Genomic DNA, 23,842 nt, shown 5'->3' on the forward strand with positions numbered 1-23,842 from the left:
AGGAGAGGAAAGCTTCTCCACGTGGGGGAAAGGGCATGTGGGGAGACAGCCAGGATTGGGGACCAGCGAGAGTTGCTTTTCCGTGACATTCCCCCCAAGAAGCTGGCTCGTTACCCTGAAGTCAGAACTGTCTCAGCACTGATGGACGGGACCGTCCCTGGAGACGTACCACTATGAATACCACTGGCTTCACCCTGAATCCTGCCTACAAACTGGGGAGAACACACCGGACGTATTTGAGGGCATTTCATAAATACCCATCCCCCAAGTAAACCTAAAACAATCAAGAAAAGTTATCATGAACAATGAGAGGATCAAGTGCCAGACTGGAAATAACTAAGGGTCAAATGAGAGGCCAAAGGGAAAGCAGGGACCCCTGTGGTTATTCACAGGACTGCAGGCTCAGGGACACTGGCGCACAGATAGGCCAGGCCCTCTCAGGGGCATGTGCACATGAGCAAGGGCTTCCCTCACTAAACCCGCATGCCACAGCTACTGAGAAAGAGCTCGAGAGAAACCACTGCAATGAGAGGCCCAAATACCATAACTAGAGAACAGCCCTCACTCACTGCAACTAGAGAAAGCCCGTTTGCAGCAACAAAGACCCAGTGCAATCAATCAATAAATATAAAAAATAAAAGATTTCAAAAAAAAAAAAAAAATTTCATTTGTTCCTCTCTAAAGCTCTTTCTAAACTAGATCTGTGTTTCTGATCCATATCATTTTCCTTCTTTTTGATGAATTTATTGCAACATTCTTATAAGGCAGGTCTACTGGTTACAAATTGCCTGGCTTTTATTTGTCTGAGAAAGTGTGTCTTCTTTCACTTCTGAAGAATACAGAATTATATGTTGGTGGGTATTTTTCTTCTTTTTTTTCTTTCAACACCTGAAATATTTTACTCCACTTGCTTCTAACTTACATGATTTCTGGCTAGAAGTTCAATGTAATTCCTAGGCTGGAGACTCTAGACTTATTTTTGTCCTCTGGCTTCTTTTAAGATCTTCCTGTTATTTTTGACTTTTGTCTCTTTGGGCTGCTTTAACAAAGTATCATAGACTGGGTGGCTTATAAACAATAGAAATCTATTTCTCACAATTCTTGAGGCTGGAAAGTCTGAACCGGATGGCTAATAGATGGATGGCTGTCTTGTCTCTGTTCTCACATGCAGGAAGGGGTAAGGAAGCTCTTGGGTCCTCTTCCAAAAGGCCACCAATACCACTCCCAAGGGCCCCACTCTTATGACCTAATCACCTTTACCCCTAGCCCTAAATACCATTACACTAGTGGTTAGATTTCAAAATATAAATTCTTGGGTCTGAGGGATACAAACATTCTGTCTACAACATGTAGCTTGAATGTGATACATCTGGCTGTAGATGCTTTCATACTTATCCTCCTTGGTGCTGTCTGTGCTTCCTGGATCTGTGGTTTGGTATCTGTCATCAATTTGGAAATTTTTCACATATTGTAAGTGAAGGGAAAGCCACTCAGTCGTGTCCGATTCTTTGTGATCCCCTGGACTATAGCCTGTCAGGCTTCTCTGTCCCATGGAATTCTCCAGGCAAGAATACTGGAGTGGGTTGCCATTCCCTTCTCCAGGTGATCTTCCCAACCCAGGGATCAAACCCAGGTCTTCTGCATTGCAGACAGAGTCTTTACTAACTGAGCCACTAAAGTACATGTAATATAAAAATGTATTTAAGTTACCATTTCAAATATTTCTTCTGTCCTTTCTCTTTCGGTATTCCCACTAGGTGTATATTACCCTTCATAACTGGCTTTCCAGGGGCTTTCCAGGTGGCTTAGTGGTAAATAATCTGCCTGCCAATGCAGGAGACACAAGAGATGTGGGTTCGATCCCTAGATTGGGAAGATTCCCTGGAATAGGAAATGGCAACTCACTCCAGTATTCTTGCCTAGAAAATTCCACGGACAGAGGAGCCTGGTGGGCTACAGTCCAGGGGGTCGCAAAGAGTTGGACACGATTGAGCAACTAGGCATACACACAACCTTTTTAATTATCCTGCAGATCTTGAACACTATTCAGTTTTTGTAATCCTTTTCCCCCTTGGCATTTCAGTTTTGATATTCCTACTAACATATTTTCAAGCTCTCAGTTCCTTTCTTCACTCATTCCATTCACTGATTAAGCCATTAAAGGCATTCTTCATTTCTGCAACCATGTCTTTGGTATCCAGCATTTCCTTTTAATTCTTTCCTGAAGTTTGCATCTCTCCGCTTCCATTACTCATCTCTTCTTGCACGTTGTCCACTTTTAGAGCTGTTAGCATATTCTTTTAAGTTCCTGATCTGATCATTTCAAAATCTTTGCCATATCTGAATCTGCTTTTGATGCTTGTTTTGTCTCTTCAAACGGCGGGTTTTTTGTTTTTTTGCCTTTTAGGATGCCTTGTGATTTTTGTTGTTGTTGTTGTTGAGACTGATTTACATGATACGCCAGATAAAAGAAACTGAAATAAATAGACTGTTAGTATAAGACTTGATGTTCGTCTGGCTAGTAGTTAGCCAGTGTTTATGACTGCTGTGTTTATGGTTTGCTGAAGCCATAGATGAAGGCATCAGACTCTAAAACTTGCTCAGATGCCTCTGTTTTTGACTTCCCTATTGTGTCTGGGTATCCCTAGAGATTTCGCGGATAAGGTCTCAGATGTGCAGCTCTTTTGGATGCTTCCCATTACTATACAAAAGCCCAGCTGATGTTGTGATGAGGTGCAGGGGAGAAGTGTTCTACGGATCTGTCATAAGGTCCCAGCCCTAACCTTAAAAAGAATCCAGTAATCAGCGAGATGGAGCTGTAATTAAAAAAGAAAAATCATGAAGCTAGCTAAACAATAAAAATGCAACCATAACAAACAATCAACTAATGAACTTCAAGGGCAGCACAGAAAGTACAAGGCTAGTCCTGGGGCCGGCGGGTCTGTGTCCTGCTCACGGAGATGTTCTCCACACTCCTGGCATCCCGGCCTGCCTTGCCCAGATTTAGCTGGGGGTGCATGCAACCACACGCGACCACATGCAACCTCCATGCAACCACAGGGGCTTCGGGAGGCACACGGGTGCATGCTGAGCGGTCAGAGAGGAAGGCCCTTCCTGCTGAGGTCACCTGGGGTGGAGGATGAAAACTGCCCACTTTCTGACACACAGCAGGCTCTTCAGTGGCTGCTGGGGGCACATTTACACAGGCTGACTCTTGCCAGCAGAGAAGACAAAGGCGGGAAGATGTAAATATCAAAGACCAGCTGAAAAAAGGGAAAACAATGCAACTTTTGGGGAAGATCAATTGAGAGGGAATTCTTAATAGCTAAATTGTTGTGCAAGATAAAACAGGAGCTAGGAGTTAATAATAGGCCACAGGTTTTTTCTTCCATCTGTACTGAAGTTTATCTTATAAATAAATGTCCCTTATTATTCTTTGGCAGCAGTTTTTGGGTGACTCAGACAGTCTTTCAAAACTGGACAAAAGGAATAATATAGATCCCTTCTATCCAGGGAATTCTCTAATTAGGAGTGGCAATGAACTAGAGAAGAAATCTGATTTTGATGTAACATCTGCAAATGACAGCTGCCTTTTTCACAAAGTTCCCAATGTCATTCCTCTACCTAAAAACCTCCCAACAACAATAATAATAATAAATTACCAAACCAGAACATATTGCAGTTATCCATTTAATAACATATTTAGTGAATTCTAGTTGTCCAGTGTCTTTAATTATCTCTTCAAAACAAATGATTCTTTACATATTCAAAAATAAGCAACTCAGCTTCCTTGGGAATGTCCCCAAAGTATTTGAAAATGTATGACTTAATCTCAAAAAGGACATTTGGCTGTGGTTGAGATAAATGTTTAAGAAATATTTGAAATATTCAAACTTCACATTTGAAACAAGAAGAAATTTATACAACCATGTTGTAGTCAAACACATCCCCTTTATAATAAAGTCACCCTAGGAAAAGATTTCCTTCCAAAAACGGGTGCCAGCACTGGCTACTCAGTATCTCACATGTGCAAATGCTCCTGTGGCTTCTGGTGCATGGGCCCTAACCAGCATCCCGAGTACATAACTTGATCCCAGTGAAGGTCCTGGGTTAGCTGTCTTCCTGGAGAAACACATACACACACTCACAATAGCTGCTGAGCCTGCAGGAGAGCCACAAAGTACAACAGTAGCCTCAGGGGAACTTAGGGAAAGGATGGGCATCTAGGATCAGGAAGCTCCAACAAGGGCCTCTCCTCTTAAAGGGGTGCTTAGAATCCATGGAAGATGGATGCTCCCCAACCTCAGTGTTACAAATGAGGAAGCTAAAGTCCAAAGATGTTGAGGGACTGCCCAGGACACCCTTGCTGCGGAAGCACAAGGACTGGAACTTTGGGGTCCCAGCTCCTATCCTGTTACCCACTCCTGCCTGTGCTTTTCAGAAACGATCGAATCATCATGTTTTCGTCCCAAGCCCGTATCTACCAGGGCCAAGTAAGGAGATCCTGGAGGACGCCAATGTGGTTTTCATTTACAAAATGGACAATCTGCTTGGGGTGACCAAAAGGGCCCTTTCTGAAAGCTTCCTCTTGTCCTAAACTGCTCCTGGTCAAGGCTGCTTTGGCTCATCTACCCTTTGGTCAGAGAGTCACAAGCCAATCACTAAGGTCCCTGGAGAGAAACATAGCAAAAATGCTAAAACGTACCTTCACAAATTCATACAAGCAAATGAGCACCCATATTGTTCTGAGTTCCCACATTGTTTCCAGTTATTGGAAGAAACAAATGGGTACCCCCCTGCTGCATGGAGGTTTTGTGAATCACTTTCCTGCAGGACAAATTGGGTGTTTTAACAAACCCTGTAAATCTCACCTTCTGCCCAGGGTGTAAGTCTTTCCTGACCACCAACTTAGAAAAAAAGCCCAAAACACCACAAGTCTGGCAATAGCATATTTCTTTGCTGTGACTAAAGAGGCGATGTCCACAGTATGGAAAAACCTGAGTGAACTATTTGGCCAACCCAATATGTTGCTAAGCACACTGATTTCTCGGTAACTTTATATGTTTTAAGTTGGATGAAAAGCTTGAGAAGGGAGTAGACCTTCTCAGATCCCTGCCTCCCGTGAGCACAGCTATGCTCCTGCAACCTACTGTTTTGTAGAGGCTGTATTATGAAGGCAAGGCGGGTTCTGCCAGGCACATAATTTGTATATTTAAGGGAGGTGTATGGATGAAAAAGCGAAATATGTTCAATTTCAAAGGCCTTGGAAGCAGCGCTGTCTGTGAGCTTGTATTACAAACAGCCCCACGTTATTACACAGGCTACTAATGAGGCCCAGTGAATGAAAGTACAATTTGAATATGCATGACTCTGTCCAGTGAGCAGGACTTTTGTGTACTGATGAGATTTTTTTTTTTCTTTTTTCTTTTTCCCTCCTAAAAAAAACAAAAAGGATTAAAATTATTCTTAGGGAAGTATGGCTACCCGGAGGCCAGTATAGCGTACTCAGAACACAGTCACACCAAGTTCAGATGAAAGATACAAGTCCTCCACAGATGCTCCGATGTGGTCATTGTGGAAAGTTGTACACGTCCCTGTCCTTCAGAGAAGGATCATTCTTAACTTTGAGCAGCTGTGTCGTGACAATTTCTTAGCAAAAATATTGATTTTGTGTGGCAATCCCTAAAAGTGGGGAAGGTTAAATAAACCTTTCGAACACAAAGCCTCCCCTTCCGTGGTAAGGCATGCTGGTTAAAAGACTGAGGAATGGGTAAATTATTGCACCAAATGGCTGAGAATTAATCTCTGCTGACTAGCTGTAATCTAACGAGGCGTCTGTGTCCCCAGGAGCCCGCAGAGCGTCCCTGGCGGTATGTGTAGTGTGTCGGGCCTGCCTGACACCCTTTGTCCCCGCTCCCAGGCGGCCTTTCCCCTCATTGTCCGTAATATCCTCATGCATCTGGGACACGTGGAATGCATTCATACTAACAGACTTACCATTGTTTTCTCTCAGAAGCTTTGTTGAGCAAAGACTGCATCGTGGTTACTGATAATTATATTGCTTAATTAATCAAGACAAAAAAAATTTGCAAATCATTGCCCGGTTGCCAAGCAGGGAGATAAAAAATGACAACAATACAAGCTGAAGCAATATAACAAAAGTAACAGCTATCTGATCAGAAATTCTTATATAATGAAGCTATTAATGCTAAATCGGTTAATGTTAACATTGCTCCAGGTGTCTCTACTTAGATGCAAACAAAAAGGCTAACATTATGGATATAAAAGGCCAAATGTTGCCATGGATTCTGTAACCTGATAGAGAGGACAGCCTTTTCATTTGATTAGGGAATGCAATTTAAATACCAGGGACCGAAGCCAAACAAACAGACTTTCCCTCCACAAGCCTCTCGCATTCACCCTGAGGTCAGTGGTTGGCGAACAAAAGGTCAGCCACACTTGCCCTGGAAATGTCTGGATTAATTTTATTACATTGTAATGGTTTGTCCTTTAAATGTGGGGATAGCACTAAATTTCCAGTTGTCCATTATTCTCTTCTTTCCTTTAGGCCTTTTGAACTGAAATATTAAGAAAGCGATTTGCTCGATTCATCTTGTCAGAATTTATGGCCAAATATATAAAACTTACATATTTTTAAAAAGAAATTTTAAAAAGTATGATAATATTTGTTTTCATATACTATCATACCTTTTAAAAATCACTTTGACACTATAAAGTGAACTGAAATACCTTTTATATTCTTAATTTGCTATAAAAATAAAGGTGACATTTTTAAGACATTAAATGACATTTTAGAGGGCTATGTTGAAAATGAACTAATAGAGCCAGTTAATCCATACTAAATATTAAAGAAACACATTTGCCAGTTTGGAAAGCCACAGGATACTAAATTTATCAGTTGTCTAATATTAAAATTTGCACTTTAATTTTTTAAATTACTGTCCTTCTTGGACACACGCAAATGTTATTAGCAGTAAGAACCATTTTCTTATACAAAATTGAACACTTCACACACACACAGACTTGGACCAAAGATCACACAAATATTTAACATGAAAAACTTTGGCATCTTCGCTCCTTGAAAAGAAAAGAGGGTTCTCTTTATGTCAGGCTCCTCACCAGCCAGAGTGGGGACTTTTCTGAGTTTAGGAGTTGTCCCGCAGTCATTATTTATTCTACTTTCATGGTAGTAACTATAACAAAAAACAATAATAGCAATAATAATAAAAGCTATTATTATCATCATCATTATCAACACTTAAATAGCTTTTTCCTCTGGACCAGGCACTGATTTAAACATCTTTCATTTCTTAGCTCATTTAATCTTCACAACTTGAACACTTTTAGGTTATAAATCCCAGGAAAAAGCTGAAAAAGAGTATATTTAGAAGGGTAACTTTTAGCTCCTGCAGGAGGACAATTTGGAACAGAAATGAAGGTTGTATTTAGTATCAAGCCGAGGCACGTGTCATTTTCTTGAAAAGGAGAGATAATACACTAAAGGTTTACTGAAAAGACCAAGAAGCCCACCTTGGATTATTAATTCCAAAACAAAATCAAGTCACCATACAAAGCGCTGTTAAATCACCACTAAAGGCAGGACAAGGGTGGAAATGGAAGCCAATCTAGGTCCTGCGCTCACGATGCTGAATGGTTCTGGCCGTTCCCATGATGGATACCCAGCTGAACCAATTGGGTGGGAAGATGCATCCATCTTTAGAGCCCCAACATAGACCAAACCTCGGGGGGGGGCCAGCTCTTTAGGACTTTTCCAAGATCCTTCAGGACTGACCCCCGTTAGCAGCGGCAGAGGCACGGCTGGATCTTCTACCCACAGTCACCCATAAAATGCTGCATGTGACATGGGGCTCATTCAGATCTTATTACTATTCATCAAGATGCCCCAGACTTTCAATCCTTTCTTTATATTATAAAATCTTAAACATGAAAAACATTTAAAAAACCATACATATCTTTACAATATAATTTTCAAAGAATCTCAGCAATAAAATACAGAATTCTGTGCTCCTGATGAAAGTGTTTGAAAAACCCCAATTCATATTTAATTCCTGTACAGCACGTGTAATTCATGTACGTGTCAAGTGGCCCCTTTAACATATCGATTAACATTGTGTTTCAATAACAGGGAAGCATCAAGCAAATCGCTATACAAGCCACAATAAGAGTGCAGTGGAAACATACCTCAGGTTTCTTGGTTATCGCGATAAAGAACATGTGATTCTTCATGGGGTAGATGATGATTGAAACGTCTCCGAAGGCGGTGGGAATGATCCCGCTGCGGTAGTCCCTGGAGTGCTCGGACCAGACGATGTGGACTTCGTCATTCCCCAAGTGACGGAGCTGCAACGGCAAATTGGCTCCTTATTAATCAGAGTGATCACAGCACTTTATGAAGGGTCGTGGCTTACAAATTGAATTATTATACTCGGAGGCAAAAATAATTCACCACCGAAAAAGGCTACAACACCGATGCCTTCTATGAGGATTTTTAAAAAAGCACAAGTGCACAGGGGAAAAAAAAAAGAAACCACACAGCTCGCCTTCCATGAAACACATTGGAACAAGAGAGGCAGGTAAGCATCGCAGGTACATGTGGCTGGATGGGGACAGGACCTTTTCCAGGATTTGTTAAAATTTTAATTTTATTCCTGCTGCAAAGCCTGATGCTTTATGTGGCTGAGTGTGTTTCTACACAATGGACAGTATGAGTCTTTTATTCCATATTACAATAGAGCTTCATAAAGCTCTTAATTTGATGATGATTAAGAAAAAAAGATGCATATAAGAGAACAGAAGCCATTATAACGCAATCATTACCAAATGTATAAAAACCAGATTTAGGACAAACCTTTAAGAAAAAGTATATATAACATTATCTTTGTTTAAGAAACTAGGGTTACTTAAATTTAATAAAAAACAGTAGCAGTAGCTACGAAGCAGTAGCACCGAGCATTGAAAGAGTGCCTTACTGCAGAGAAGTCTGTTCACATGTACATTTTGTCCTATCTTTCCACTAACTCTCTGAGATCGCCTTTATGTAGTCTAATAAGGAGGTGAGGGGGCTCAGGAAGGCGAGCCTCCCCCACCACAGGTGCAGAAGCAGCGTGGAAGCTGGGCAGGGGCTTCTGATCCACGCACCTCCACTGCCCACGGCCATCTAGGCTGCACCCCAGGGCAACAACTCTGTGACAGCGCAACTCCCCAGCCCTCCCATTTATACACAAGAGGCCATGCGGTCCAAAGTCGACAAGTCAGAGACTCCTGCCCTTTCTGGGGAGGGCTTCCGGTGCCTCCAAGGAAGGGACCCTCTGAGCATCCATGAGGGCACAGCTCGGTCCGATGCAAGAACACCCTCCCCGGAGGTCCTGTGCAGTGACTGTATATCTGGGGCTGGAGAAGTGCAGGTGAGCTCCTGGGGGCAGGCCTGGCTGTTTGAGTAAAAGCTAAAATGCTGGCTGAAATCGAAGTCCTAAACCCACAGGGGCTGGCTGGTGAGGCCCCCGGGTGCCTACTGAGAATGGGAATCCTCGCCCCCGTACACCTGCCAATGCCCATGACAAAGCCTGCCTTGCTTGCGAACTTATTTAACAGGTGAGCCCCGAGAAGAACTAAATTCAGAGGCTCTTAATAAAATAGAGATGTCGGGTCAAAGCAAGCACTTTATCTTACAGTATAAAAAAGGATGTTTTCAAATACCATGTATTTAAAACATGCTGATATAAATGCAATTTCTTTATAGACTCTCTGACCACAAGGGGAAAACCCAAGGTCACCCCAGTAGGCCTCCCTTCTCTTCACGAGGTCATAAGGGAGACTGGTTTCCTGCACTGTCTGCTTCTTCCTCCCTCTGTCACACCTCTGGGGACCACTGTACCTTTGTAGCTACAGTGAGGTGAGGTTCCAGCTCAGATGGCCCCCACGTGAGGCACTTGATTCAGCTGCATCTGAACCTGGGCTCTGGGATACACACTTTACTGTGGGTGTTGAACACGAGGTGTGATGGGTGTGGGAAAATTCAATGACATCCACAACTTGCTAAACGTAAAATAAGTTTTTCCTTCTCCTCCTCTCTTACATATAAAGACTAGAAGGGTAGCAGGCAAAAGTTGAAACTGATCCCTTGCATCAATAGTTTTTAAAAAAGACCCTGGGTTTTCATAGTAACACTAGGCATCTCTCTACTTCTAGGTATCCATTTTCCTTTCTTTTTCCCTTTCAATAAAACATGCAAGGAGTTTATGACACACTCCTAAAATTCAGTCTTTTGGAGTCAAAACTTAGCAGTGGCTCACCAGCAACACAATGAAGGTATGTTTTTGAGGGAAATCAGAGTGGTCTCAGATGGAAACTTCGGGAGGAATTTAGAGCAGGAGAAGGTAACCGGGGGCAGGGGCTGCCCGGGGGCACACATCTACCCTGCTCACCCCACAAAGAGAGACAACTTTCTGGGTAGTTTTGTGCCCCCTCACTGCAGGGCTGGCACACACTTCTGAACGGGACCAACACACCCACTGAACAGCCTTCCTGCATGGCCATCCCACCAAAGGTCGGCACCCCAGAACCTGGGATAGCTCCCTGTCCAGACTCGTGAGTCACAAGGCATCAGCTCGGAGGCGATACAGTGAGGACTGAAATTTTTGCAGTTAACCTCCCTTTTCTAAATTAGCTAACTTGATCACATAACCCACGGAAGTCTCCCAGAACTTCTCTGACAGTCCAGTGGTGAAGCCACCCCCTTTCCAGTGCAGGAGGTGCAGGTTCGATCCCTGCTTGGGAAACGAAGATCCCACATACCCCATGGCCAAAAAAAAACAACACAAACAAAAAACAGATGCAATATTGTAACAAATAAAGACTTTAAAAATGGTCCACATAAAAAAAAAAAAAAATTTTCTCCCAATTCTGTTTACAACTGTATTCTCAGGATAGACCAAGAAGGATGAGACCACAGGACCAGGTCCACGCGTCTGGCGTGGTAACACTCCAAGTGGTCCTGACTCAAGGTTCACCGTCTGAAAGGTGCCTTCATTGTCACTTGCCTCAGACCTCCGCACAAGTCACAGGTTAATTATCCAACGCACAGAATTCAGAGCTGAGGCCATGGAATCAGTTGCAGATACATGGGGTGTGAAGAGCAAGGACGAACCCTCTTCCATCCATGATGAGAACATGAAGGAAGGAAGAGCATGTAAGAATCACCCGGCCAGATTGTCAACCACCTCAGAACATCCAGGAGTATTCCGGAAGCTTCAAAGTGTCGCTCCGTCTAAAGGGGGTTCCATTACAGAGATGTTACTATGTGAGTTTTGGAGAATTCCAATGACGGGCCCTCCAGGGAGAAACTCGAGCCCACGAGTCAGGTTGCTGGGAGTTGTGTGTCGTCTGCACGAGCCATCCTTCACGCCAGCTACTGCTTCAACTGCAGAAGAGGCTTGACAGACGCTCGGGGCTTGAGCCTTCAGACATCAGTGCCTGTCCTGCCACTTCTCACCCTGACAGGGCTGTGCAGACCCTCTGCCGGGGCCCCTCTGCCCGCCGCTGCCAGGCGGCGCCCACTGCTGACACTGGCCCTGGTACACACCTAATGGGCTGACCTCCTTTCCCGACTAATTGCATTACGTCGCCAGCTGGCTCCAGAAGGAGTCGTCTGTTTGATTGAAGAATTCCTGCTCCTCAGTGGGCCCGGCTGCTACTTTTACTAAGTAACAGGCAGCCCTGACATCCCCATTGTTCGGCCGACAGTGTGCCCATCCTAAAATCTAAGTTTTATTTGTAAATTAACCAGGAAACTTCCTGCCAGAGCAGTGCTGCCTGGAGACTGATAATGTGGGCCTTTCATCCCCTCCACTCGTCCTGTAACACTGCCAATTTGTTTTTTATGCGCTGGCCAGCCTCGGGCTATAAAAGCCTTGTAAGACATAAGTGCAATTATAGTCCTGGAGTCAAATGAATTGGACAAATCCAATAGCACAGCTCTGTCCCCACTCTGCAAACCCCTACAGCAGTTAGATTAGCTGTGAAAAATCTAATCGGGCTGGAGCTAACGAATTTCTGCGGTGAAGGATCAAGAGTTCAGTATGGGGTTGCCACCAGATTGCAGGGTTGAAAAAGTGGCCCCGTGACGGGGGCAGAGGAGAGCATGAATCACTTTAGAATTCTGCAGCTCATTTTTAAGCTGTTAGGGACAATTCAGTCGGAATGAGACGAGGAACTGTGGGGCCGCTGTTCTTGTGACTGATTTCTGGTCGAGCTGTGAGACGTCCTGATAGAGTTTGTCACTAACGATGCTAAATCTTGGAGCAGCAAAAGGGATCAGCTGCGTTTGCCTGATTACAGTAGGGAACCTTACAGCCCAGCCAAGCCTCAGAATAGGATTTATAACAGGGTATTTTTATCAAGAAAACACTGTCTCTTCTCAAAAAAAAAAAAAAAAAAAAAATCCTTCTTAGGAAATAATTCTTTGAAAAGTTTAAAATATAAAGCAATCTTGTAACAAAACAGTTTTCAGTCATAAAAAAGAAAATCATAGACTATGGTGACACATTTGCAGAATAGCAGCAATTTACATGGTAATGAAAAAATGATGTGTGGGTCTTGCCTGAGGCTTCCCAGGTGGCTCAGTGGTAAAGAATCTGCCTGCCAAGCAGGGGATGTGGGTTCGATCCCTGGGTCAGGAAGATCCCCCAGAGGAGGGCATGGCAACCCATTCCAGTATTCCTGCCTGGAGAATCCCATGGACAGAGGAGCCTGGTGGGCTACAGTCCATGGGGGACCAGACTTAGCGGCTGAGCATGCCTGAGAATCTTGCCTAGGGTCTGGGTAATCTGAGATCACGTCTCTGTGGGCAGGGCCCCCTCCACTAAGAATACCACCACCACCAAAACCTAAGACATGGAGGCAGCTCCCCAGGCCCTGAGGAGACAGCATGTGGCCACTGAGGGAAAGTCAGTCATGCTCTACACATCCAAGACCCCTGGTCACTGTGGGAGGAATCTGATCATGCCCTAACCTGACCACTGAGGTCCCATGAACACAGCCACCTACTGTGTCTGTGGTCCGGATGGCCATGGCTGCAGTGATGAAAGAGCAAAACCACAAAGAAGAGAAATGAGGCAGGTACAAGGAAGCCTGCAGGCCAGTATCAATCACCCACCTAACGGGCCAGGAGGAAGAGTCTATCCAACCAGCGGGCAAGGATGAGGGCTGCTGGGTACCACATCGGTGCTCAGCAATTTTGCAGGCGTTGTCCACCCACTGCCCAGCAACCCTGGGATATGAACTGTGTTTTTAATTCCATGTAATAGACGGGAAAACTGAGGGAACTGGCTGAGGAAGGAACTGGCTACTCACTTGAACCCTGCCATCTAACATAGCACCAAACTGCCAGGTTTAGCATCAGAATAGTCTGCTTTCCACCCTCCAGGGGCTGCCTCAGTTCCTGGGATCCTTGTTGGAAGAGAGGGCTGTCAAGAGGGGGTTCCGGGCTCAGCCCCTGGCACCAGCATGTGAGGCCCAATTGTTCTAATCTGGAAACAAAGACATAGGTCAGATTTCCAGGCTTCCTCTCCAGAGTAAAATGTCCTCTTCTCTTAGGGGCTCCCTCACTTCCTGCTGGTCAGCTGAGGTGTTCAGCCTGCAGGTTAGAATGCACACAGGGCCCTGGAATGCTGACTTCCAGGTGGAGGATGGAGGTCTCCTCTGAACTTGAGAGAAAACTGCCCGCAGGCTCCATGCTGATGGAGAACAGGAGGTGGGGCCATGGGCAGCAGGCCACGTGCACTAGCGGTTTTGCAGATGGTCTGCCAAGTGACCCCCTCTGGCAGCCCTGGGGGGGGGCCAGCCTTCTCCAACCCCAGCCGTAGAGGGTTCTTACGTCAGATGACCTTGGCCAGCCCAAGAGGTCAACAGTGTAACTTTCTCTCAGTTAACAGTCATGGGAGAGAAGATCCAAAGCTAACAACATCGAAGATGCTTCATCTTCATCTCAGGATTTAAGACTTATATGACTGACCGATTTTCTGGCTATCTTTATCTAGTTTGTGCCAAGCAGGATATTTCAGATTAATGATAACGGTAGCTGGAGGAGAGTGACCCCAGAGGAAGCCAGTCTCCATGTATGTGACACATCATGGACTTTGCTCTGTCCCAGGACAGCCAAGCATGACCCCCCAGGAGGCTCCTTACCTTTTTGGTGAGCGAGTCGTCTGAGTCTGACGGCATCCGAGTTGAGACGTGGAAGATGACTTCCACGGTCGAGGTAGCGTAGTAGGGGGCGGTCTGGCCCGTGCTGCCATTGCGCTGAAGCCCGCCCATGAACCCACAGTGGGTTGACAGGTCCACCTGATGCAGGACACAAGGGAAAAGAGTGAGGACCAAACAGGAGCTGTTCTTATTCACTAAGCAGGAATGTGTTTGTTTATTATTTTTTTTTAATCTAAGTATTTTCATTTTTATAACTTTCTGCTTATAAACAATTTTAATATAAAGTGAGATGAAATTAAATATTAAATAAACATTAACTCAATAGTCTGTAATGACCTATATGGGAAAAGAATCTAAAAAGAGTGGATACGTGTATGCACGTGCACGCATGCTAAGTTACTTCAGTCATGTCCAACCCTTTGCGACCCCATGGACTGTAGCCCTCCAGACTCCTCTGTCCATGGGATTCTCCAGGCAACAATACTGGAGTGGGTTGCCATGTCCTTCTCCAGGAGATCTTTCCAACCCAGGGATCGAACCCTGCATCTCTTAAGTCTCCTGCACTGGCAGGCAGGTTCTTTACAACTAGCGGCACCTGAGAAGCCACTAATTCACTGGGCTGTACATCTGAAGCTAACACAACATTATAAATCAAGTATACATCAATAAGATATTTTTTTAAGGATAAAAAATTAACAATGAAAGGGCTCCAAAATCGTACCTACTTAAAAAAAATCACTAGCAAAGGTTTGATGCATATTTCTTCAACTTTATTCCCCCCAACACATAAATATGTCTGTATGTAGAGACATGCACAGAGCTCCCTTGTTGATGGATCTGTGGCATTTCTGCTTTCTCCAACAGTCCTGGTGTGGTCAAACCAGAAGGAGCATTCAAAGCAGTCTTTCGGGTCAAAGGGTACAAATGTTCCCAAATTTAAGAGCCACTCCTAAACTGCCTTTCAAAAGGGTTGTTCCAATTTATACAGCTGCCCGAAGTCTCTGACTCATAATTCTTTTTCAGAGTAAGGTAAGAATGTTCCCTTCTTAGTCAGTTTAGATTATCTTTCAGTATTTTGTTTTTACTTTTCATAAACTGCTATTCCTTCAGTAAAGCACCTGTGGTAAAACAACTGAAAAAAAAAAAAAAAGAAACAAAAGAACTTCTTCTGTGCCAAAGACAATCAATATATGCATTGAATTAATCTTCTAGTCTTTTCTTAAAATGCTAGTTAAGAAATGCATAGTTTAGAAATGTGAGTTAAATACTACATGTATTCCATGACAAATAAGAAATCATTTTATTAGTAAGATGAACAATTTACTGAAAGCATAATAACTATTTCAGACTAAAATTGATGTGCTCTTGTCCTATCTTCATCTCCTTATCGGTCCCTTTGCTAAATGCTCAGCTCTCAGAGGTAAATCTCACTTAGGCACCCAGAGAGCTACCCACAGCACAGATGATCAGGAAACCAAAACAAAAGTAATGAAAAGTAAGAAAATTATTTCATATATGTTAATTTGTATTTTAACTATTCTGGATTCTTTTAGAATATGTTTTGGAGACATATATATGTGTGTGCGTGTGTGTATATAAATGTATGGATATCTTTCTGTCAGAATATTATTTAGCCAAGAAGAAACAAAATTTTGGAAGTGTTGGCCACAGCAATCAGGGCAGAAAAAGAAGTAAAAGGAATCCAGATAGGAAAAGAAGCAGTGAAACTCTCTCTGTTTGCAGATAACATGATCCTCTACATAGAAAACCCTAAAGTCTCTACCAGAAAATTACTAGAGTTCATCAACGAATATAGTAAAGTTGCAGGATATAAAATTAACACACAGAAATCTCTTGCATTCCTATACACTAACAATGAGAAAACAGAAAGAGAAATTAAGGAAACAATACCATTCACCATTGCAACAAAAAGAATAAAATACTTAGAGGAGTATATCTACCTAAAGAAACAAAAGACTTATACATAGAAAACTATAAATCACTGATGAAAGAAATCAAAGAGGACACAAACAGATGCAGAAATATACCGTGTTCATGGATTGGAAGAATCGATATTGTCAAAATGGCTATACTACCCAAAGCAATCTATAGATTCAGTGCAATCCCTATCAAGCTACCAACGGCATTTTTCACAGAACTAGAACAAATAATTTCACAATTTGTATGGAAATACAAAAAACCTCGAATAGCCAAAGTAATCTTGAGAAAGAAGAATGGAACTGGAGGAATCAACCTGCCTGACTTCAGGCTCTACTACAAAGCCACAGTCATCAAGACAGTATGGTACTGGCACAAAGACAGAAATATAGATCAATGGAACAGAATAGAAAGCCCAGAGATAAATCCACGAACCTATGGTCACCTTATCTTCGACAAAGGAGGCAAGGATATACAATGGAAAAAAGACAACCTCTTCAACAAGTGGTGTTGGGAAAACTGGTCAACCACCTGTAAAAGAACGAAACTAGAACACTTTCTAACACCATACACAAAAATAAACTCAAAATGGATTAAAGATCTAAATGTAAGACCAGAAACTATAAAACTCCTAGAGGAGAACGTAGGCAAAACACTCTCCGACATAAATCACAGCAGGATCCTCTATGACCCACATCCCAGAATATTAGAAACAAAAGCAAAAATAAACAAATGGGACCTAATGAAACTTAAAGCTTTTGCACAACAAAGGAAACTATAAGCAAGGTGAAAAGACAGCCCTCAGATTGGGAGAAAATAATAGCAAACGAAGCAACAGACAAAGGATTAATCTCAAAAATATACAAGCAACTCCTGTAGCTCAATTCCAGAAAAATAAAAAATAAATGACCCAATCAAAAAATGGGCCAAAGAACTAAACAGACATTTCTCCAAGGAAGACATACAGATGGCTAAAAAACACATGAAAAGATGCTCAACATCACTCATTATCAGAGAAATGCAAATCAAAATCACAATGAGGTACCATTACACTCCAGTCAGGATGGCTGCTATCCAAAAGTCTACAAGCAATAAATGCTGGAGAGGGTGTGGAGAAAAGGGAACCCTCTTACACTGTTGGTGGGAATGCAAACTAGTACAGCCACTATGGAAAACAGTGTGGAGATTTCTTTAAAAACTGGAAATAGAACTGCCATATGACCCAGCAATCCCACTTCCGGGCATACACACCGAGGAAACCAGATCTGAAAGAGACACGTGCACCCCAATGTTCATGGCAGCACTGTTTATCATAACCAGGACATGGAAGCAACCTATATGCCCATCAGTAGACGAATGGATGAGGAAGCTGTGGTACATATACACCATGGAATATTACTCAGCCATTAAAAAGAATTCATTTGAATCAGTTCTAATAAGATGGATGAAACTGGAGCCCATTATACAGAGTGAAGTAAGCCAGAAAGATAACATTACAGTATACTAACATATATATATGGAATTTAGAAAGATGGTAACGATAACCCTATATGCAAAACAGAAAAAGAGACACAGATGTATAGAACAGACTTTTGGACTCTGTGGGAGAAGGCGAGGGTGAGATGTTTCAAGAGAACAGCATCAAAACATGTATATTATCTAGGGTGAAACAGATCACCAGCCCAGGTTGGATGCATGAGACAAGTGCTCGGACCTGGTGCACTGGGAAGACCCAGAGGGATCAGGTGGAGAGGGAGGTGGGAAGGGGGATCGGGATGGGGAATACATGTATATCCATGGCTGATTCATGTCAATGTATGACAAAAACCACTACAATATTGTGAAGTAATTAGCCTCCAACTAATTAAAAAAAAAAAAGAAAAGAAAAGAAAAATATCAACCACCCTGGGCCCTACTTGAAGAAAACAAATTGATAGCAAAACCATCACATCTACTGTCAAGTCAACTTTTGACTTCATCCAACTCTTCATTTTTCACCCGTGAGTCATTGATTTCTTCTCCAATTTCCATACAGGGACCAAAGTCATTGCTTCTCTGCCCCTGTCTGTCTTCTCTTACTACACACTGTCTACAGTTGGGAGAGCCAATCTGACTACTCGGTTCACATAAAAAGCAAATGAAATAATATTAAAAGGAAAGTTAAGGGGGAATAAAAGTTAATGTATAAAGTATGAAAAAAAAAACTAACACAAGAGGTCAAATTCTATACACCCCTCAACTCCAGAACTCTATCCAAGCTATATATGAATGTAAAAACATATACCATCAACATCTAGCTTACATACATCCTTAGATAATGCTGATGGGCAAACACCTCCTAGATGAAATGAATTACCTCCCATCCAAGTCCAGCAACAAAGTCTTCATATGCTTGGCTTCCCCTTTCATTGGAAAGGATTGAACACTTGTCTTCTTGACCTTCGGCAATGTAAAACACTGCGATTTTGTGTGTTTCACGGCTGTGAATTTTTAGGTTGGAAGGAGTTAGAATTCTCAGGTACAAAGTTTGGTTATACTGCTGCCACATATACATCTGCTATACAGCTGACGTTTACCAAGAACTTACAAAGGATCAGGCACTGTTCCAAGAAGCCTCAGCACACGATCTCGTCTATCCTTGCAGGCGGCCTAAGAAGACAGGTCTTGTCACCACCTCCTTGTAGAGACAATTGAAAGGAGGAACAGCCCGTGACCCCACAAACGGGAGGTCAGGAGCTGATGCAGGGCAGTCTGGCTCCTGAGACCACCTCTTAGAAGTGTGATGTGTGAACAGCAAGTAAGAGCACACAGTTTGACAAACTCTCTCTAGCTTTGGTTAAGAGAAAAAAAAAAAAAAACCAAGACTTTCAGATAGGTATCAGTGATGGACAGAGCCACATGACCGTGCATATTTCACTTCCCACACCTTTAGATAAGGGAAGCTGGGGAGCTCCCTAATTGGGATTGTAACACAGGCCAAGACTACTTGAGAAATAAAAACTGCTTCTTCAAAGCAGGACACATTTAGGTACCATCTTTGTGAAGGGCTGTACCCATCCTGGGCTCTGACTGATCTGAGGGTGCCTGGGAGGTGGGGCAGCTGTCCAAGGAAACTTCTTTGGAAGTATAAACTGTTTGTCCACTTTCTCCATGACGGATTTGGGACACTTTGCTGTTGAATCAGGCAAATGCAACACACACTCTGAAGAAAGGAGCTCTGGGTCAACATTTTGTGCATCTGATATGGTCTTTGGCATGCAGAATTTGCTCATCTAAATCTCTGTTGAATTGACCCGAGAAACAATGATATATTGGAATATGTCGATAGTCATTTCTAATAATATAAATTATACACTGGAGTACAGTGTAAAGGTCACTAGATCTACAGCAAGTGATGTGGGCACAGTTTAGAGGTGATGACATCACTTTTGCTGGAATAGAGCTTTAACCAAGAACCACAGCTCCATCATCCAAGACATGGATTCCAGTCTCTATGTTTTAGATTTTGGATTACCATTTCCAGAGCAGTTCCACTTTTCTCCTGATTTCTACCATATACTCTGGAAAAATCTATTGGAAAAACTACTAAGCATTTAAACAACATGGAAATGTTTCTGCTGCCTAATCATTTAATACCTCAAAATTATAATCTGATTAGACTCGACAGTGATAGAATCTGGGCTCTGTATTTTAACACATTCTTCAATATCTCCTTCTGTGTGTGTGCTAAGTCACTTCAGTCGTGTCTGACTTTTTGCGACCCATCAGACTCTGATGGACTGTAGCCCATAAGACTCCTCTGTCCATGGGATTCTCCAGGCAAGAATACCAGAGTGGGTTGCCATGCCCTCCTCCAAGGGATCTTCCTGACCCAGGGATTTGTCTTGATAGCTTATTCCTCCTGCTTCCCCCATAGTTTACATTTAATGACCATACTTAGAGGAAAAATTAGAAAATACAGAAAGGAAAGAGAAGAATTTTTTAAAACCCACTCATGTTCTTTGCTTATATGCTGAAATCACAGTGGTTACTATCTCAGGATGTGTTTTTGCCTACAAAATGAGATGTCATCAGTTTGTGTTTTGCCACTGTTTTTTTCACTTAAAATATCTGTGAACACTTTAAAAAAAAATTGTGTAAAATATGCTTAACATAAAAATCATCATTTACACCGTTTTGGAGTGTGAACACTTTTACACCATATGCTTGTGTAACAAAGTTATTAATGATGATTGTTGAATATTCCATTCCATTATGTTACACTATTCCATATCCCAAATCCTTGCTACTGGACATTTGGGTCACATCCATTTGAAAGGTGTTTTCACATTATCTTTGACAGTCCTTAAAATAAATTCATAGATGTGGAACTATGATCACTGCCTACTTTTAAGGCTTTTGAGGTGAACTGTCATGCTGCCAGTGGGGGAGGTGGGTGTCCTGAAGATCCTGATGGAGCCTTGCTCTGTCATGTTCGTGGGGGTGCCGCTCTCCAGAGAATGGATGTGGGGGGTGGGGAGGGGACTCTGTGCTGATGGATGCTAGTGGGCGGTACTCCAGCAGAGACCTTGGAAAGCTTGTCCTCAAGCACATGGGGCCCAAAATTGTGACATCATTTCCTCCTGAACTACAGGCAGGGTTGGCCAGCAGTCTGGACTCAGACAAGTTGATTCTAAGATCTGTAATCATGTAGGGGCTTGGACGGTAAAGGAGGTCATAAGCCGCGAACTAAAAGACAGTCTCTTTCAACAAATGGAGAGCAAAGGAGAGTCGGTCCATTTCTCTGCAGCTCCATCTACATATTGATAAATCCTCAGCATTTAATTTTTCTCTATTCTATACACTGGACGTACAGAAAACAAACTCAGGTTTATCTGAAATGTTTTTGTTTGCTCTCCTTAAAGTCCAAGCTTTTTCCTTTGTAGTTGCTTACGGGTCATGGGTCCTCATCAGCTCCTTGTGGAGCAGAGAGATGCCGGGTGACTGTGTGATGGATGGAGGTGTGAGCCCAGGTGACCTTGAGCTGTAAACACTCATCAAATTTCACAGCTTCCAAAATGTTAGCACTGCAGAGAGCCTGGGAGGATGCAGACCTGTGTCTGGCCTTATTAGAGCCAGGCTTTTGAAATGATAATTAGCAATATCAACAGCACTTCATGTCCAGGAGCAGCAGGACCAGTGCACAGAGGAGCAGGTAGTCCAGAGCACATGGACAGAAAATCAACCGTTTCCTCTTCCTCACTAGAATTCAAGTTTGTGTTTTTTTTTTCTTGTTAGGACTAGACCAGAATAGCTTGGTTTCCTTGTGATGTCACATTAAAAAGCCAAAGAAACATGACTGTTACTTTTACTTTATCTTTTGGTGGGGAGAGGCATTAATATTGAAAGGGGGAGCTTTCTTGAATGTGTACCTATGTTCACTATACCATTTACATCTTTGCCAGCTTCACAGCATACAAATCCTAGTTGTGAGGTGGTCTCTACTTTCTTGGCGTCCGACTCTTTGAGACGCCAAGGACTGCAGCCCACCATGCTCCTCTGACCATGGGATTCTCCAGGCAACAATACTGGAGTGGGCTACCATGCCCTCCTCCAGGGGATCTTCCTGACCCAGGGATCGAATCCACATCTCATGTCTCCTGCATTGGCAGGCGGGTTCTTTACCACTAGCGCCATCTGGGAAGCCATACTTTTCCTAGGAATGGGTTAAGCAGAAACTTTGACTTGACAGCAGGGAGATAAATTGATACCAGAAATTAAGAGAAACATCCTGATCGGAAGCTGAGAGACAAGATATGTTCTTATTTGCTAAGTGACTGATACACGGGATCTCAAAGCTAAAAACTCCCCAGCTTATTTCTGTTCTTTTAAAGAACCCTGAAAACATCCTTACTGTAAAATAAGTGGATAACTTTTAAGATATCAAGAACAGTCCCCCAGGGAGCTATTTCCATTGTACATTATGCAATTAAAGTACATTAACACTCAACAAACTGGCCACAATCACAAGACACCAATAGGAAGGAGCATGGAAGAACTCAACCTACACTGGAAAAGATGAGTCTGGAACCCAAGTGACTGCTCATTTCCTACTGGATGGTGGGAGGGAGGGGGCAGTGAATCTTCAAGCCCCTTTAGGAAACACCCACCCCCCACCGCCCGCACCCCAGAACTTCCTTCCTCTGGAGAAAAAGCAGTACAATAACCATTGGAAAACAATGTGGGGAAGGATAGTCCGAGGAATAACAAATGCAGGTTTTTCTCTCTAAGGAGATGCCCAGTGATGCTTCTGAAGGGAATACAATAGGAACAGAAAGCTGTTTTAATTTTTAACTGAGTTTTAAAAAGCTCAAGATTAAGGAAGTAGTTTATTGAAGACTTCCAAGCGCCTGTTATGTGCCCACCAAGACACTGGCCCCAGGCTGAGATGTTTTTGGAAGCCCTTGTTTCTCCAGATCAAACACGGGTCAGAGCTCATCTTCAGAACTGCTTCTAAAATCATTCAGAAGAGAGGTCCATCTGAGATCTGACCTGATTTAGAGAATGAGGCTCAGGGTCAGGGAGCCTCTGCTTATAGCACCCGGGCCTTAACGGAGGCCATAGGATCCACACCACACTGCTGAATGATGCGGACTGGCGTCTGCCCCTCAGCAGAACCAGAGGCTCTGCAGAAACACGATGAGAACCAGCGTCCACTGGCTGAAAGGTTCTTAATCAAAGGCAGAGATTAGAGGACTTCTTCATGTAGCAAACATGGAAGTTTACTCCTCAGGATAAAACTGCCAAAGGTATAAATCGCCAGGTCCCGGCAGGGGTGGCACTCCTGCCATCTTATCTGGCACCCCTCCCCGCCAGCACACACAAAGACAGACAGGAATAAGGTTTGATACACTTTCACCTACCACTGTCGGGAGTCCAGATTTTTTAGCTCTCTCAATAATTTTGAATTTTTCTTCAACAAATGGAAGTTCTTCCTATAAAGAAAAAGGGATAAGAGAAAAGTCGTGTAATCACAGATCAATTTTGCCCTTCCCAATCAGTCAATGTAAAAACCTACCTATTCATTCATCCATCCATCCATCCACCCCTCCGCAACCATTCCATTCACCAAAGATTTGCAGCTGAAGCCTAGAGAAGGAACTTCATTCTGAAGATGTTCAAAGGCATCACAATTGCACTTGCCTTCCGAGACTGTCTGGGGACACCGGCTGGCTGTGGTCACTGAGTGTGTGACTGATGTGTGTGCCTATCCTGTTATTACCACTGTCACCTCTGTCATGAGACTCTTTTCTCACCTCTGCAGCTCAAACCCACCCCATCCACAGTCTCTACTGTTCCTCACTTCCTGATAGATTGGCTGTCCTTCCTGAGATTCTGAGTCACACTGTCTTTTATCAGAGTCATAGCAAGTCTTCCTCCCTCACCAGAGCTAGGGAGAAACTGTGGCTTATTCATCTCTGTAGTCCACTGGCCTCTTTCATGAAGGCAGAAGCAACAATGGGCAGAGTAGTAATTAAAACACACACCCAGAGTAAATGCTTGATACCCCTTAAAATACATAACAGATGTTTGGAATTCAATCTGTGCATCAGTAGAGCACAGTTAGTTTTGTTTTTAGTTTTAATTTAGGGTCTTCCCTGGTAGCTCAGCTGGTAAAGAA

General features: G+C 43.1%; 1 protein-coding gene across 4 annotated transcripts in view; it reads right to left on the minus strand.

Moving 5' to 3' along the window:
* RALGAPA2 (Ral GTPase activating protein catalytic subunit alpha 2) overlaps window positions 1–23,842 on the minus strand; it is a 269,834-nt gene that overhangs the window by 77,630 nt on the left and 168,362 nt on the right. For all 4 annotated transcript variants that reach the window (XM_070472230.1, XM_070472229.1, XM_020878409.2 and 1 more), the window contains 4 exons: window positions 23,085–23,156; window positions 18,539–18,662; window positions 14,227–14,382; window positions 8,224–8,382 (listed from right to left, as the gene is read on the minus strand). In XM_070472230.1, the coding sequence (XP_070328331.1) occupies window positions 8,224–8,382; window positions 14,227–14,382; window positions 18,539–18,662; window positions 23,085–23,156 (511 nt within the window). The remainder of the gene's footprint in view (window positions 1–8,223; window positions 8,383–14,226; window positions 14,383–18,538; window positions 18,663–23,084; window positions 23,157–23,842) is intronic.

This window comes from Odocoileus virginianus, chromosome 9 (assembly GCF_023699985.2).
Source record: "Odocoileus virginianus isolate 20LAN1187 ecotype Illinois chromosome 9, Ovbor_1.2, whole genome shotgun sequence".
NCBI classification, from domain to species: Eukaryota; Metazoa; Chordata; class Mammalia; order Artiodactyla; family Cervidae; genus Odocoileus; species Odocoileus virginianus.